The sequence below is a fragment of the Telmatherina bonti genome (genome assembly GCF_933228915.1).
Source record: "Telmatherina bonti genome assembly, chromosome: 1".
In the NCBI taxonomy this organism is placed as follows: domain Eukaryota; kingdom Metazoa; phylum Chordata; class Actinopteri; order Atheriniformes; family Telmatherinidae; genus Telmatherina; species Telmatherina bonti.
This window is the reverse complement of record NC_136619.1, coordinates 20,789,959-20,808,170: the sequence shown is the minus strand read 5'-3', so window position 1 is coordinate 20,808,170 and position 18,212 is coordinate 20,789,959. Positions and strand designations below refer to the sequence as shown.

At 36.9% G+C, this 18,212-nt stretch overlaps 2 protein-coding genes across 2 annotated transcripts; both read right to left on the bottom strand.

Annotated features, from left to right (window-relative positions):
* Positions 1–4,280: 4,280 nt before the first annotated feature.
* Positions 4,281–7,527, bottom strand: psmb1 (proteasome 20S subunit beta 1). The gene is made up of 6 exons (XM_079242996.1): positions 7,339–7,527; positions 6,886–6,993; positions 6,462–6,543; positions 5,249–5,378; positions 4,868–4,974; positions 4,281–4,774 (listed from the first exon to the last, which is right to left on the bottom strand). Exons 1-6 carry the CDS (start codon positions 7,437–7,439, stop codon positions 4,589–4,591), a joined length of 714 nt encoding a protein of 237 aa, XP_079099122.1. The 5' UTR covers positions 7,440–7,527; the 3' UTR covers positions 4,281–4,588.
* Positions 7,528–9,440: 1,913 nt separating this feature from the next.
* Positions 9,441–17,895, bottom strand: phf10 (PHD finger protein 10). Its single transcript, XM_079244372.1, has 12 exons — positions 17,777–17,895; positions 16,691–16,800; positions 16,372–16,502; positions 16,047–16,130; positions 15,811–15,935; positions 15,562–15,711; positions 15,345–15,454; positions 15,022–15,169; positions 14,649–14,795; positions 10,543–10,651; positions 9,754–9,942; positions 9,441–9,576 (listed from the first exon to the last, which is right to left on the bottom strand). Exons 1-12 carry the CDS (start codon positions 17,846–17,848, stop codon positions 9,479–9,481), a joined length of 1,473 nt encoding a protein of 490 aa, XP_079100498.1. The 5' UTR covers positions 17,849–17,895; the 3' UTR covers positions 9,441–9,478.
* Positions 17,896–18,212: the final 317 nt, after the last annotated feature.

Genomic DNA, 18,212 nt, shown 5'->3' with positions numbered 1-18,212 from the left:
TGGTGACCATGACAGGGACTGAAAACTGGTCAGAATTGAGGGACTGATAAATGTGTGCCAAAAACACCCATTGATCAGTTTTCCAGAGATTTGGTACTGTCACCAAGGTTCCTCTTCCAGTGGGACATCAACCACAAGCATAAAGCAGCATTTATATAGTTAAAAGGAAAGTGTATTAATGTAGCAGAGACAAAGCCCAGACCACAATACAAGTGAGGATCTGTAAATGTATGGCATGACTGAAAGATTGCTGTAAATCAGTAGAACCCATTCAACTTGGACCAGCTAGAACAGTGGACATTTTAGAGGACTGGGTTGGAGGAGGGGGTTTTAATCTTTTATCTTTTTATGATAAACCAGTTTTTACTATTTTCAGGTCCAGTGTGGCTGACTCTGCTCCCCCTAATTTTAAAAGACCATTGTGGCTCAGTGGACTCTTCTTTTTTTTTTTTACATGCTGTATTTATTGATTCATTCATTCATTCATTCATTCATTCATTCATTCATTCATTTATTTATTTATTTATTTATTTATTCATTCATTCATTCATTCATTCATTTATTTATTCATTTATTTTATGTTATAACATGTCCCGGCCACTGACATATGTTCACAGATGAAAAATAAAGCATATCAAGAAAAGAACAGGGTCCCCACAGTGAAACATGGAGGAGGCTCTGTTATGTTCTGGGGCTGCTTTGCTGCATCTGGCACAGGCTGTCTTGAATCTGTACAGGGATGCTAGGGAGAAATGTGCTGGCCATTGTCAGAAAGCTTGGTCTCAGTCGCATGTCAAGGGTCTTGCAACAGGACAATGACCCAAAACACACAGCTAAAAACACTCAAGAAAGGCGAAGAGGAAAACATTGGACTCTTCTAAAATGGCCTTCTGTGAGCCCTGACTTGAATCCTATTGAGCATCTTTGGAAGGAGCTGAAACATGCCATCTGGATAAAGCACCCTTCAAACCTGAGACAACTGGAGCAAGTTTGTTCATGAGTTAGCCAAAATACCGGCTGAGAGGTGCAGAAGTCTCATTGACAAATACAGGAAACGTTTGATTGCAATGATCGCCTCAAAAGGTTCTGCAACAAAATATTAACTTAAGGGTATCATCATTTTTGTCCAGGCCTGTTTTGTGAGTTTATTATTATTATTATTTTATATAATTCTGTTGAAGCATGGTTAAAAGGCAATGTCTGAATTTCATTCATTAAATTTCATAAAATTTTTAATATTACTTTTGTCAGATTCAAGTTATTTCTGTGACCATTGTGAGTATTTTTTTCATTGACCGAAGGGTAACAACATTTTTGTCCACGTCTGAATATATTACATTGATATTTTTATATATAGTATTAATATCACATATCAACGATGATAAATTATTATAAAAATATGTACAAATTCTGTCAAAGCCCGGTTCATGAGAAAAAAGTTTATAAAATTGATTTCCTCTGTAAGTCTATCACACCTAAGGTCATATTTTATTTCACACACGTCATCATGCCACGCTGGAGGGAAGAGATGGGACCAACAATGCCTATGGGGGTTGGAATACCTTATTTGCCCAGCTCATCATGCATCATCCTCCTCAATTGTGGCGGGTCTGCACAAGGACTTAGTTTTTGTGTGCACACAAACAGTACAGCACCACAGAAAGCAGCTACCAAAGAAACACTAATGAAGAGTCCAGAAGAAATAGCACAAGAAACTGTAGTTTGCATGAATTTTGTGGAGGATCCATCGTGCTGGATCGTGGAGGATTTCCTCACTTTAGTTGGACACTGCAACTCACTGGAATAGACTCTTGTTGTATTTCTTCTTTTTGAGAAATGTTAAATTTTTGATGATTAATGTTATGTGGATTTTTTTTTTTATTTTTAACAAATATGGTAAAAGAATGTGAGAATGTCTTCTTTTACTAATAAATTTGTGAGGAATTGTATTGTGAGCAATCATCTGTGCATCGTTAAATTGGTTGAACATCTGCAAAACTACATTTTTTAAACTCAAGGATTGCAGACAGAGGAAAACTTATCACCACAATGTGTTTACCAATGACTCAGTCATCCTTTAAAGCAGACTGTGGGTATGTCGTTGACTTGTACTACTGGCCAAAAGGGAAGGCGATCCAACAGACATTAACACGTTGTATAGAATACAGGTACATCTCAGAAAATTAGAATATTATGAAAAAGTTCAATATTTTTTGTCACTCGTTTCAGAATGTGAAACCCATATATTATATAGATTCATTACACATAAAGTGAAACATTTTAAACATTTATTCCTTAAAACTTTTGTAATCATGGCTTATAGATATTGAAAACTCGAAATGCTGTGTCCTAGAAAATTAGAATATAGTGAAAAACTTCCATCTTGGAAAGTCATGGTGTCACACCCTAATCAACTATTTAACTCAAAATACCTGCAACGGTATCCTGAGCCTTTAAATGGTCTCTCAGTCTGGGTCAGATGGCTACACAATCATGGGGAAGACTGCTGACTTGACAGATGTCCAGAAGACGATCATTGACCCTCCACAAGAAGGGAAAGCCACAAAAGGTCATTGTCAAAGAAGCTGGTTGTTCACAGAGCGCTGTATCCAAGCATATTAATGGAAAGTTGAATGGAAGGGAAAGGTGCACTAGCAAAAGGCATAATCACAGGCTTGAGAGGATTGTTAAGCAACATCCATTCAAGAATTTGGGGAGCTTCACAAGGAGCGGACTGAAGCCGGACTCAGTGCATCAAAAGCCACTACACACAGACGAATCCTAGACATGTGTCAAGCCATTCTTGAACTAGAAACGACAGAAGCATCTCACCTGGGCTAAGGAGAAAAAGGACTGGATTGTTTCTCAGATAAAAGCTAATTTTGCATTTCATTTGGAAATCAAGTTCTCAGAGTCTGGAGGAAGAGTGGAGAGGCACATAATCCATGTTGCTGGAAGTCCAGTGTGAAGTTTCCACTGTCAGTGATGATTTGGGGAGCCATGTCATCTGCTGGTGTTGGTCCACTGTGTTTTCTGAAGTACACAGTCAACACAGCATCTACCAGGAAATTTTACAGCACTTCATGTCTCCTTCTGCTGACAAGCTTTATGTAGATCCTGATTTCATTTTCTCGCAGGACTTGGCACCTGCCTACACTGCCAAAGGTACCAAAAGCTGCTTTCAATGACCATGGTGTTACTGTGCTTCATTGGTCAGCAAACTCACCTGATCTGAACCCCATAGAGAATCTATGGGATATTGCTAAGAGGAAGATGAAAGACACCAGAACCAACTATGTAGATGACCTAAAGGCTGCTATCAAACCAACCTGGGCTTCCATTACACCTGAGCAGGGCCACACACTGACCGCTTTCATTGCCACGATGCATTGATGCAGTAATTCATGCAAAAAGAAGCCCAACTAAGTATTAAGTGCATATAAATGAACATACTATTCAGAAGCCTGACATTTCTGTTTAAAATATCCTTTTCATTGATTTTATGTAATTACGTATTCTAATTTTCTGAGACATTGCATTTTGGGTCTTCATTATCTATAAGCCACAATCATCAAAGTTTCAAGAAATAAATGTTTGAAATATTTTGCTCTATGTGTAATAAATCTATATAATTTGTGGGTTTCACATTATGAAATGAGTGACGAAAAATTTTGAACTTTTTCATAATATTCTAATTTTCTGAGATGTACCTGTAAACAACCACTAAAAGGTCTTAAGAAAAGCTTAAATTACTAAAAACAGAATACACAATTTTTTGTGCAACTGCTGCTACAATACAGATCTTGTTTCAAATACTTTTCTTTTTATAAGCTGAGCAAATGCTCAGTTGCATGGAAAACAACTGTGCGTGGCTCAGACTTGAACTTAAATGACACAAGAGGTCACCCTTGCCAGATGAGACTTGGCCGACATTGCTCGACTAGGCAACTGATCATTTGCAACGTTAACATTGAAAGCAGCTGATGGTTAGATTACCTATTTAAGTGCACAACTGAATTAGAGTGAGTGGATGTTATACAGACTGCATTCAGTGGATAAGAGGTGATGTGCAAATCCCTTGACTAAAACCTGCTATATATTTTGTTCCTTTGTTAAAAATATGAAAAAAAAATATTTAAACGAAAAATCCAAGAGATTTAGACAGCCAAATATACAAACCATTTTTACTTGAAAACTTTTTTTCCCTTCTTTGCTCACTTTAAGTGTAGACTGCAATGTTAACTATTAGAAGCACATTGAGTGTAGACAAAATGAAGGACTTCTTAAATTCTTAACATTTATTAAGAATGTAAAAAGAATAGAGCATGTATCCCTCCAAAACATCATGAAAAAAATTAATACAGAGGCAGAGTCTAAGCAAGGATGAGTACATAACCGGCCCCTCAGAACAGGAAGGGAGATCCAGGATCAGGCTGTCAAACCATTTAAACAAGGATTCCGACTAAAGCCAGGAGGAAACATGAATCAACCGCTGGATCAACACTCCTGCTCTAACAAACCTGTTATAAAGAGATTAAATCTGCAGAAAAATTTTGGAAAAGACAGAATGAAGAGGACACTTTGCTCCTCAATCCTTCCTCAGTGGTACTGTCTGCTCATTAATGCCCTCCTTAGTTATGATGCAAACCCGAAGGGCATCTCCAGTGTAGACATCTCTTTCTGCGGCAGAGATGAAGACATCTTTGACCAGCTGAACTGCCTTTTCCTGAGTCAGAGGAACATTCTGCACACCCTCCATGTTTTTGAATCCAATCTGTAAAGAATATGTTGGTGAGTCAAACCATGTCCAGTAAGAGTAAAGATTAGTACAAGTTTTCATGAATATTTGCATGTATTTGTCTTGTACCTGGTTGTCTAGTAGTGGCTGCAGCATGGCACTGGCTGATCCTCCCGCCTTGTAGGTGTCTCTCTGGTAGGAACCCACTGGGTCAAAGCTGTACACTGCTCCTTTGCCTAAATTGAACATATTTAATGTAAAATAAAAAGCATGCAGGAATAACAATGGGATACAAGATAAACCATAAAAATGCTGTTAAAGATGTTTTACAGTGGTCTTTTTAACTTATAAAATCCTGTGCAGGTATGAATATATTACACATCAAGTTACAAGTATTCATAGTATTCAGTAAGTGAAATCTAACTGCTACAAGTCAATGTCTTCTTCTTTTTCCCTATTACGACTGGCAATACATCATAATGGAACACAATAAAACCTATTAAAACCCACCCTCTTCATCCAGTCCCCCAATGATGTTGTAAACGTAATATGGGAAGAATCTCCGGCTGTACAATATGGTGGATAACATGGCTGCAATGGCTCCGCTGGTCATCGTCTTGTTATTTGAATGTTTGTACATCTGAGGGAGGAGAATGGACATTAATTCAGATGTCTCTTAGCAACAAAAAATATTAAAACCTTTGGATACCCAGAAAGACTAACTGCAGATGGCCTATCAGCGTTCTACCAAGAAATGCTGAGCTACTGAGCTGCTGCTTGGTTCACCAAGAGAAAAAAAGTGCCAATACTACAGGTGGCATAATGAAGATACTGCAAGCCTCAAACGTTTATAGCATCCTCAAGAACCCATCACAGCCTGCTTTGCTTGGAATTCGTTTCAGGAATATATACACAGGAAAAGCGTTAAACATAGGTTTTCATACCAGATTTATCCATGCTTATATTAAAGAAACTGAAATTTATTGTAAATTGAGGGAACTATTATAGTTAAATTATTTGCATTAACAAGTCAAATTAACAAAGCATAGGTGAAATGACGAACCATTTATTTTAAACATATTTTTCTGATTATGCATTTACTGCTTATACTCTTAGCACCAGTTAGACACTCCATTTTCTTTGTTCTGCACTTGCTCATTATAATGACAATTAAGTTCTATTGGTATATCACACTGTATTGTATGAGCATTTGCACTGTGCTATAAACCTCTGTCTCTGTGGTGACAACTGCAAGACTTTCAACATTTCCAGGCGCAATATAAAATAAATAAAGCTATAACTTAATAGTGGAAGCTTCTCACATTTAAAAAGTAATCTACAGGAGAAGTCTGTCCAGATGAAATCCCGGTGCTAAATCATTGCATTCTACATTAATTGTTAAGTATTTAATTTTTTATGAAAAAAACATACAGTTGTTCCTGAGGTTGATTCTTTTCAAATAGATAAAATTAAATCATCTATGTTTTACTACATTCCCATTCTGTTCCTCAAACTGTCATCTATAATACAGAGAAAAGCTACATTATCAGTTTTAATTTTGAACCTAAAATTATTCAGTCATTGCATATTTTCTAAATGAAGTGTGGAGTGAGGTGATACTGGATACAAGTGGATGTGGTTTTGAAATGACAACATTTATGATCCATAAAATATTTGTGATGTAAGTGGATAGTGAAACCTACGTGATTCTGCCCCAACTAACCTTTAGCCTGGCATCAATTATTTTAGTCAGAGTGAGGCAGTCACCATGGAAACCACTGCAACCAATGACGGTTGTGTCTGTGCTGCAAGAAAAGAGAAAAATTAACATCAGTAAGCATCTATTCAATATAGTATGTAGTCAGCTAAGCATAATGTTAAGTAAAATGTATTTTTCTCCAGATTCCAACTGCTATTAAACTTGAAGTTAATTACTCCATTAGGGAGCGTTTAGCATGCCAAATGTATGTTTCCTTCACAAACACCAAGGCACCAAAAAGAGCCGGTTAAATGTCACATTTAACATTAGTTTAAACACAGACCTAAGCTCTAAGTAAATAAATATGTTAAGTAGATAGAATTCAGTTTTTAAAGAGTGACTACTGCTAACTTTCACTGGTTCTACACAGAAATGACGGCGCACTTACAGCTTGTAGCATTTTGGGGAATCCCTGCTGTGGATGGAGTAGCCTTCACTCAGTCTGGTGTCTGAGGCTACAATTGCGAAGTCCTCTCCGGCAACTGCTAGAACAGTTCTGAAAAGATAAAAAACAAAAAGTTATTTTAGTTTATAAAAAAAGACGACGGCAGCTGATGTGCAGGATACATGCTAACGGAAGCTAGGAGCAGATGCGAAACTGAAACTGTTTACACCTATTCTTTTCCTCTTAATTTCCTGAGAAAAATAAACTACCCATTAAGACACAATTATATATTACACCATAAAAATAAACAAAAGACTATACATCAAAACTATTTACTGACTATACATTTGTTTTGTCGGCTATTAATATGCTAAGTGTTAGCTAAAGACAATCCAACAGCATAAATGTTAGCTAGCTACAGGGCTAACCCATCAACATCTGAACTTTCCTACTGACCCTCCATTAAAAGCGTATGGGGAAAACCGATGCTCTACTGGGCCAGTATAATGGTAATCTTTCATCTTCCCAGGATCGCCAAAAGTCTGAGATGAAAGCATGTTGGAAAAAGAAAGCCGACGGCACCACAGCTTCAACAAACTAAACTCGCTGTATCACTGCAATATGGCAGCCTCTTCTTCTACGGTTAATTCATGAGCATGTTTGGATGGTGTATGTGCGCAGCGCCCCAGGAGTCTTGATACGTGATACACGACACCAGACATGATTACGTTGGATTAATCCTTCCATCATAATTTAAATGATCCTATTGCCGGTTTTAAGCTTGTAAGAGACATTTTTTGATTAGAATACTATTGCTTTGGCTCTAATATTTTAGATTAAGTAACATTTATGCACTTAAAAAAAAGAAATGGCTAACTGTTGCGTGGATCAACCGATTTACAAAGGCGCAACCAAAACCGCCCGAATGCAGGGGCTTACATGCGCTGCTAATAAATCAGATTGTAATTTTTTTGTGGTATGTGTTAATGACTTTGCACACGTTTTAGTTTGTGCAAACTTTTAGTAGATCCAGGCATAGGAGTTCCACTGCACGCATAAGCCCACTTCGTTTTTAACCACTCAGATAAATCCGTAGTCGGTTATCAGTTGTGACTTATATTCTTTTTTTTTTTTTTTTTTTTAAAAGAAAGGGAGGATATCTGTGCACGGTGTTACATCGTGTCAGTTCTATCCTGCCACGTTGTCAATACAACTAATTAAAGAAAACCTCAGTGTAAATCTGTATACTATTTTCTATGATGAGTCTTGGTACATTTGAAGGATGGGATAGGGCTTACAAAACTTCTCAGGCCAGGGGCCCCAACAGTGGGTAAAGGCAGCCCTGGGCGCAACCATCATGTTTTGCAGTGATCATACTCTAGGTCCCTCTAGGAGCAAGTATGAGTGTCTCTGTAAGCCTGCAGCGGAGTAGTGACCTAACCAGTGTGTACCATGACTTTCCAAAGCTGCTGCTCCAGCCCCTGCATTGGAATAGGCAGTTATAAACAATAGATTGATGTATATAAAAAAAAATATATATATATATATATATTTACCAGGTTTTATTTAGGTAAGATATAAAGAAGAAAAACCTCTTAAAGTGTTTTTTATTGTAAAAACACTTCATAATTCAGTAACCATGGCATTAGTCAGAACAAATATTCCCTAAACTCAATTATGATAGGACAATACAAAAAAAATTAAAAAATGACAAACTAATAAAAAGAAATACAAGATCATTACACCAATGGATGCTAAATTTAGCGTAATTACATTTTGAATTAATTACAAGGGGTTACATTTTAGTACAACAATAAATGCAAAAAGGGATCCTTGGCTTGTTCATTTACAAAAAAAAAACCAAAAAAAAAAAACCCACTCCTGCAGCCCAAAGTTTGTCACAGGCAAGGTGTATGAAATTTAATTACACAGGATCAAAAGCACCAGTTTTTAAGAAAAAGATTGCCCTTTACTGCTTCTCATTAAATAAAATTAAATCAAACACACAAACTACAAGCAATGAAATACAAAAAAAAAAAAAAAAAAAACCATACAAAAGGAGGTAATTTTGAAACAAACTGTGTTCTGAGCCCTTTCAAACTGATTGTTTCAGTAGATTAAAAGCACCATTTGTACCTGAAACTATTTCACAACAGTTCATCAGTGCAGACGCATTACAAATAAAAAATTGTACAATTTGTTGGTCTACTGAAACAGGAATGTTAAAACTATTGATGGTTGTGAAGAAATTAGTTATCTGTCAATAATGATAATGTCCAGTGTAAATGTACAATCCCAAACATGTGGTTATCAGCCACACAGTTGGGAATCCACTACTTAAATTCAATGTTCACTTTGCTGAAACTATCAAAGTGTCATCTGTTTGACATCAAGTGATAAGTAATTTGAACAGTTGAAGGGCTTGCATTTTCATTGTATTTTTTCTTCTCTTTTTTGGGGGGGGGGCAGGATTAATCAGGTTCGAAAATTATCGCTCTTTCAGCGGTTTTTGAGATAAACTATTATCTGATTTTTTTTTTTTTAAATTAAACAGCGACAGTGGATGTATTTAAATTCAACACAGTATAACTGATGATCATTTATGAGCTGACTTGGACTTCTTAGGTGTTTTGCCCCCTCCTTTCTTCTTGGGTGTGGTGAAATCTTTGTCACAAACTTCACATAACCAAAGACCTAAGAAGACAGAGTTAATTAAAAATAATGACAAAAACCATAAGAAGAAAAACAGACTAACCAAGCAAACAATATTAGTAGAATGATGCTATGTGTTTCCAAGTCTGTTCTACTCTCTCCTAAGTCACAAGGTGGTTACACCCACCATGCACTGAGCACTTTGGTCTATCCACTCACCTGTAGGTATGGATTCCATGCCTACACAAAATGTGTGGTATCCTCTGTCACACATGTCGCAGAACATCATCTCATCCTCGTGATGGGGCTGCTGGCACACAGTGCAAGTCTTGCACTCCATACACTGCCAGCGGTATGTCTGGATCATGCACACCAGCTCCTCACTCATGTCCAAGCATGAGGGATGACCTGAAGTTGATTGACATGAGAAACACGTGCAGGGGCAAAAACAGGTGTAGACACACGCAGAAAAATAAACAGACAATACATATACAGACATACAGAGGAAAGCACACATAAAGAGACAAAAACAGACATTGTGAACAGGCCCATGTACATACATATATTGATGTTGCCCATCTTACATTAGAGAAGCATTATAGGGATGCATTTTATTAATGTGACCCATTTTTCTTCTTTTTTAAAAAAAAATTAAATATAAAGACCAATATATTAACTGCGCTATCATGGCCAATAATGCAATTCTAATTGCACAGTGTAAAATGAATTACAAATCTAAACTTACCATATTTTAGCAAATCACACAAACTCCCAACAAAGTTTGTGTGATTTGCTTAAAGATGACAATGCAGACATTATTCAAACATACAATGATCTTACACAGAATTACATTTACTTTTATGAAACAAAGGATCATTGTCTAAATTGTGGCAATGTCTAGCAAAATATTGGCAAAAGTACCAAGTCATTCTTTAAAATGATGAAGTAAAAAAACCCATCAAAATAAAAGAGCAGGAAATGGTCCTGTAAAATACATTGTTAACTTACCACTGTTATCACATTGGGAGCAGTGAATGAGAGCCTCTGGCTTGCCTTTCTTGTTGGCCTCTTTACCCTTCTGGCAAATGCCACATATAGCATTGGGAATGACCTTAGGCTGCAAGGGCAGAATAATGCTATAAAACCAAATACACATGTGTATCCTATAGTCATGGAAATACAGAATAATACAGTTAAACCTGGGTGAAAAACGAACACTGTCTTGACTGACAAGGGCTTTTTCTACTTCTAGGTGTACAACACTTAAAGTGGATGACTGCTGGCTCACACACTTGCAACACAAATTTATCACCTCCTGTTCAAGTTGAATGACGACAAGTTTGTGGCGTAAGGCAGATGCTATTTTCAGTTTTAGGAAACAAAACTTATTGTAGTTTTTATAGCAAAGAGCAAACAAAGGTTTGCTCCACAATTATTATTGTTTGGATTCAACTGCTACAAAATACCAACAAAATGAAACTCAGTGTTCACCGAATATGTAGTTGACATTGTTCAAGCCCACAAAGAGAATAGCATCTGTTTTTTTAAACTCATAAAATAGCTAAACCTAAAAGCGAAATAAGGATATTGGAGTTTCTGACCAAATCCATAAAAATTCTCTTTACTTGAAGTGACAGAATGATCATTAGTGTTTGGCAAAGATCTTTTAAGTGTTCAATGAATAAGGATGGAAACAGAACTCCCTGTACACCCTGTGAATTTAGAAACATTTACTCTTCTTTTGCTTGTGAAAGAAGAAATCTTAAGGTTCAATTAAACTTACTTATGAGTATAAAGGATGGAAAAGAGAAAATAAAGAGTAAAAAGGTCAAGAGACTAGGAGACATTTAAATCAGGACATCACACATACAAACTAGAAACTATTTAAATCATCTTGTTGTGTAGGGAAACTAATCTATTAAATAAAAGACATATCAGCCTTAAAATTAAAACCACGGTTCTTATATTGCTTTTGACAGCTAAAGTAACACTTTTTGCATTGCAACCATATGACTACCACTACCTTTCTTGTTATAATGCAATGGTCTGTTAGATAAAAACCTGCATCCTGGCATTCAGATGGGTGTTACTGAAACAACTTTCACCTATTTTAATATGTTTGCAGACCAGTCAAATCTCATGAAGACAAAATTATTTGGGAAGGGCTAAAAGAAAACACACAAAGGTGTTCACACAACATTAAAACTATGTAGAGCAAGCCAAATCCAAAAGGGACCACACACTTCCAGCTCCCAGGAGCCAAAGAATCAATGCTAACATCCCAGTAATGTACTACTGTACCTGTGGAAGTTCAGTGTCTATAGCCTGACTGGTCAGAAATGTTCATGGCAAGATTAATACCTATATTATATGAGGTGGGTGGTTATGATGTCATGGCTGATCTATGTGCTTTGTTGTCAGAGAGCTAACCTAAAGATTTGAACTGGAAAATACAGGCGTCATTCAGCTTAATGCAGCTACATGAGCAAAGATCAACTCTTGATCATTCACTGACTTTATGGTTGTTATGTTTGTAAATAGAACAAATTCACATTTTCTTCTGTTATTTGTAAAAATATCCTATTTTGTTTAATTTTCCCTTCGCTTTAAACACAACAAGATATAGTATGACATCCATAATTAAATGTCCCCCGACAGGAGGTGAGAAAATCAGACAAACAGCCAAAAGTGGCAAAACTATGGGTCTTTAAAGGAAGGACATGGTTTAGCTAAGATGAACCTCCAACACTAGAGAACTACGAGCAAGACAGCAGCGGGATAAGAAGACAGGAAAGAAGGACTGATTTGCTTATGAACATTCTCTTGTATTTCTCCAACAATTCTTAGCTGAAATCCAACCACTTGTTGTTGTTGTACATTAGCTGCAGTGCTCAGTCAAAGGCTTTTAGTGTGGATGATGCCAGTACAGTGAAAATGCCTCTTCAGTGAAAACATCCTCATAGTAAAAACACTGGAAATGGGCAATTCATGAGACTGAATCCAGCTAGTTTTGTTTTGATTTATTCTACGTTAACTGAATTTGAACAGAAAATACTGCATTTTCAGGCACATAAAAGAAACAGAACTAACTTTTTCAAAACACTTTCGGGCATGTTTACCTTTACAAAGACTGTTGGTTTTTGAAAGGTGTCATATTTCTCAAACATGCGGCTGCAGAGGCAAACACAGAGGGGGGGTTAGGTGTGGGCTTCATTCTAGATGACTATGCATACTAATTCATTGCTGATAAAATATTTGACAACTGAGCTATTGCAATTCAATATATCTGACACAATAAACTTTTTTTAACCTTTGGTCTGTAACAATAATCCATCATGAAAAGTGAATGCCATGATACTTTTTAATCTTCTATAATAATCTATCATCTATCAATAAGTGAGCTACAGAATGGCTGTGAATCCTCAGTGATCAGATCATTTATTGTTGGGCATCTTTAAACTTAATATACCAATTTTATGGTGCAGTTTAGATACATTTCAGAAGTACTTTTTCACAATGGGGCAAAGTAGTGCTGTTCTCTATTTGTCATTTTTATTCCTGGGTTGTCTGTAAAACGCTGCAATACTCGAAAGCTTTAAATGTCAGCCATGAAGTAATTATTCCACGGCATGTTCTGCAGGTAATAGATAGCTCAAAGCATGACTAAATTTTTCAGCACCTAAGCAACTGAATAAAAATTCTGCTGTCAAATGTTTGTGGAAACATTGGAATCATTACAGATCATTTAGTCCATCTGCCGGGGGCAAGATCAGCTTTACAAAATCACAGATTACACTTCATTTTCATACACTATATTTTTTAAAATAGGTAAATGTTAGAAAGTTATTGCATCTACATTCCTTGGTTTGTATCACAAATATGAACCGTCCAGGGATGTTATTTTAGTGAGATCTTGCTGTCAGCATGCCATGCCATGTTTGATGGCTCAAAAGCATGTTCAAAATGATCTGCTGATAAATGCCAACTCAAAGTTAGGTTTAAGAGGCTTTAACACAGCAACCAGACACTTTAAAAAACACCATGCCCACACTACAGAGCTGAGCTGAACTTAACTGGACAAATTTAGGTCCATTATACTCATTCATGCTGATTGAATCATCTACTTTCACCACATTTTCTTGTAGACTTAAAGAGCAAAATAAACTTTATGAGCGTACATCTGTTTCCTGGAGGGAACAATTTCCTGGTAACAAGAGCTTAGAGGAAGCTCACAACCTTTATTTAAAATGAGCATGAAGGATGCATCCACATTTGGATTTCATAGAAAAGTAAGCTGATGTGTAGCTCAGTCAGCACACAGACTACTTGTAGCTCAGCTCAGTGACAGTGTGAACAAAGTCAGCATATCCTTATCTCTAATGGGACAGTTCAAGCCAACGTTGAACAGTTTTCTGATACATATTTACATCCTGATGGTACATCACATGGTGTATAAACATAGTGTCACTTAAACAAACTTAAAACATAAGGATAAAGTGCCTTCTACACTTCAGAAATAAATGATAAAACCTTTCTAGAGTTAACATGAATTTTCTTTTTAACAGTAACCACAAGCTGTTTGGCTCATGTTTATTTTTTTTATATCAGAATAACAAAAAGGAATTTTTTTTTTTCCAAAATTGAAAAGGGAAAACTAGCAGCCAAAACATCCACATACTTGTCTTGGAAATATCTTTTTTGACAAGTGAGGAAATACAAGAGGTATATTAAGACAGTCAAAAGAAAAATTTGTCTTTGCTGAAAAATCAAAAAATTGAAAGTGCAGCAAAAAGAAGCCCGAGCTGTTCCTTTAAAATGTTCTTATTGCTCACAGTCTTTTACAAAGGGAAAAAAAGCCACGTGGCATTTGTAAGACCAAAAACTGAAGACAGGACCCACAGTGCATGAGTGTGTGTGTTTACATGTGTGTGTGAACCAGGATGTCCCAGCTTGAAAAGGCTGACCAACTGTAGAAGCTGGAGAACAAAGTGAAGAGAGCTAAGGAGGGGTGGTGGGATGGATGGAGTAAGGGAGTAGTAGTAGAAAGAGGAGGAGGGGGTAGAAAAGTGCTGCTGCTGTTGTTGGAGAAGAGTTCAGTTGGTTTTGTCCTCTACCTTGTACCCTGGGGTGGCTTTGTGGGAGGCAGAATGGCGCTGATCTTTGCCTGGTGTCGATGTCCTGTCTTTGGCTTTGGACTTGTGGCCCTGACCACCTCCACTCTCTTGGCTCTCCACGTCTGATGCATTGCCCGAAGAACTGTCCTGGGAAGTAACAGAGGTAGGTGGAAATTTGAAAAAAATGTGTAACAAGGGTGTAGAAAGATTTACTGTGCTTTTATTAAGACTAAAACTAAGACAAAGTTAGCCACTATGACATACTACCACTGATTTACTGCATATTTTCTCATCTAAATACATTTTACAGTTACACTAAAATTAAAGCATTGTAAGGCACACATCATGCATTTCTATGTGAATACTGTCTTACAGAAGAGTTCTTGGTCTTCTTGTCATCTTTGCCATCCTCTGCATCATCTGAGTCAGGCTCTGAGTCCAGAGCAGGCAGTTCTGGATCCAACGGAGGCTCATACAGAGCAGTATTCAACGGCAAATAGCGCAGCTCGTTGGGAGAGTATCTGTCATGAAAAACGCAATGACATTCCAGAGCAAAACACTCCACAACAACAGAACATATGCTCAGTTGGTGCGGTACTTTCTCTTAGGAAAAACTTTAAAAAATGTGGGCGAGTTACACTTAATATAATCAAAGCAATATGTAAGCACAGACTTTAGTTTTGGTGTGGAATTTACCTTTTGTAGTAATCTTGGAACTGCCCTGGTATGAGAGCCACAGGGTAAGGCCCTGTTCTGGTTAGCTCAGGAGCCAGCACCTTGAACCTGCCTTGGGGTACCTGGATAATCTGGGGGAAAAACAGAACATAAAAATGAAGGAAATTTAGCAAATAATTGCATAAACAGCATAATTTCGTCCTTTACAGAATCACATGCTATTTTCGAATTAATTTACATGTGTCTGGAGATCAAAGTATGCTCTCCTCTCTTCCATGCGCTCCCTGTTGAAATTACTGTTGAACTCAGCAGCTTTTTTTGCAGCCTTCTTTATGTACTCTGGCACCTTGCTGGCCTCCACCTTCTGAGGATTCTGCTGTTGCATTTGCTATCAATGAACAAGAAGAGAAATGTTAGAAAAAATTCAAGCTCACAGAAAATTTTCATCAAATTCAAAACAAGAAATATCTGTTGTCTGTGCACTTACAGAGTACTCTTTTGCTATTCTCTGCCGCTCCCTTTCTTGCAGTATGACTGAATACTCTGAGTGTTTTGTAGGATACTCCTTTATCATCAGATCTATAACTTCATCACTTCTCAGAGCAGTCAGACCTGGAAATAAACCAAAGATATGCAGTATGTTAAGGAATGCTGGGATTTTGTGAAATGCAATGAGACAAATGTAAATGTTTAGCTTGTGAATTTTTAGAGTTTTATCTGTACCCAGAGTGCACTGTGTCTCAGTAATGACATTTTGTTCACGAAGGTAGAGCTTCTCTTTGTGGGACAGGTCTCGCCTCTCCATATCTACACAGGAATTAAAAAAAAATGGAAATTATTCTCACTGTTCAACAACTTACAGTCAATGTTCACAACAGAAGATGGGCAAAGAGGAATACAAGAATTACAGCAACATGACAACAAATAAGCAATTTTGCGGTCCCAGCAAGAACACTTTTAGACTTCTTTGCAACCTCCTATATTTTCACATTTTACATTGTGTTTAATATCAGATTGTTTATTTTAATAACTTTACTCTAATTCTTACCAGGATACTTCCTCTTGAATGATGTAACTCCAAGATACTCGCTAACTTGCTCCTGGAGCATGTAATATTCTCCTGTGTCATCAGGTGGCCACTTATACTCTGTCAGGTTTTCTGCTGGGAAGTATGTTGGTCTGGACAGGTATAAGGACAACAAAGATTAAGAAGAAAGAGAACCTTAAAAGAAGTACAATTTAGGGGTACAGCAGAGAGAAAAGTGTATTATATGAAAACAACACAAACTGTGTTCCAAAAATAAGACTAATAAAATATTATGCTAGTGGTAATTTATTGTGCCATGCCTAGTGTCTGGTCAGCCTACCCAAGCTCTTGACTAAAGGTGTCACAGCTTCGTGAGCTGTCTCCTGAACCCATTCTCCTTCTCTTTGGAGGTTGACTCCCATCATTGGACACTTCCTCTATGACATCCTCCTACATATCAAAAGCAAAAAAAAGTTTTATATCAAGCAATTACATAATGCAACGTTGGAAACTTTTCCACTGCATACCTCACACAAGTTTAGACATATGGCTTTAGTTTACTAAAGCATTTTCATTTTGATGTTTGAGCTAACTTACTTAAATCAAAAGGAAAAATATGAGTTTATCCCAATATTTTCAGTTAGAGCAAATGGAGACTGTTCAAACATGGTAATTTTACAATGACAGTACATTCATGGTGCTGTTTCACTTTACAATTGTAGTAGTAATGTAATGCCACATTCACTGCAGACCAAGCAATTCTTCAGTATCTTAGTCCTAAATCAATTCATGCATATCAGTCAAAAAAATAAAAATAAATAATAATAATAATAATAATAATCTCATTAACCAGTTTAAAGTAATAACAATAGTCTATTTTATACAAGGTAGTTTTTTCTGGTCGATGGAAGAGTTTACCAGGGATTTATTTAGAAAAGGCAGTTTTACATTATTTTTAGTTGTTTACTGATTTTGTATCACAAATAGATTTAATTAACTATTTGTGCTTGTGTATGTATACTTTATTTTCTTCTTTTCCCAATGCATAACTAAGAACACCTGCAAGTCATTTTTGAAATATCATAATTTCTCAGCAATCTTGCAAATGTGAAATAAGTTTCATAAACCAAAAATTTTACTTCCTTCACTACTTGACAAGAAACATGGTGAATTAAAATTCCTAGTAACAACACATTCATATATTTCAAGTATCACACTGTCTGTAGACATTAATGGTAAAACGCTTAATTTAACTAAGGTAAGCCTTCATCGCCCATTTGATAACAAAGAAGTGATGCTAATGTGCTAACAGTTGTCATTCATGGTGGAAGCGGTCGTTGAATAGTCAGCTAGCTGCTGGCTCAGCCTACAGCTACGCAAAGATCTGGAAAGATACAGGAACAATTTTAAGGAATTCTAGTGTCACCTTCATGGATTGTGCTCCAGGGGTAGCGGGGTTGCTATTGCAGGGCGGTCTAACGGGCAGTAGAGTAGCCATATCTCGATAATAATGCCTTCTGCTAGGGTAGCTTACTAGCTGTTGCAACAAGTCTTCTTCTCTGAAAGAGTTGGTGGTGGTTGACAAACATTCAGTCAGAAAGCTGACTCCTAGTGGACTGGAGTGTTGGTTGATATAAGATTGTAATGTGTTACTTGTCAGAGATCTACTAATATGCCCAAAAAAGTAAGTATAACGGATTTATTTAATATGAGCTTTAAATCATGTATATATTACAAATATTCGACAAACTTGAACGATGTTCAAGTCTACAAGAGTTTAACATCGCCCCCAGGCGGTGTGTTTAAAACATTACACACACCCGGTCGTTGGATGGATTCCACGTACGGCAAGTCGGAGAGGA

Bases quoted from the DNA above. Each gene is read 5' to 3' on its own strand.
- psmb1 (XM_079242996.1), bottom strand. From the start codon at position 7,439: ATGCTTTCATCTCAGACTTTTGGCGATCCTGGGAAGATGAAAGATTAC. The intron at 4,975-5,248 runs GTGGGTTTTAAT...TGTTCAATTTAG, and splicing joins TGGGGGACTGGATGAAGAGG to GCAAAGGAGCAGTGTACAGC. The intron at 4,775-4,867 runs GTACAAGACAAA...TATTCTTTACAG, and splicing joins AGCCACTACTAGACAACCAG to ATTGGATTCAAAAACATGGA.
- phf10 (XM_079244372.1), bottom strand. From the start codon at position 17,848: ATGGCTACTCTACTGCCCGTTAGACCGCCCTGCAATAGCAACCCCGCT. The intron at 15,712-15,810 runs GTAAGTGCACAG...GTTCATTGATAG, and splicing joins GAATAGCAAAAGAGTACTCT to CAAATGCAACAGCAGAATCC. The intron at 15,455-15,561 runs GTAAATTAATTC...TTTTTCCCCCAG, and splicing joins ACTTTGATCTCCAGACACAT to ATTATCCAGGTACCCCAAGG.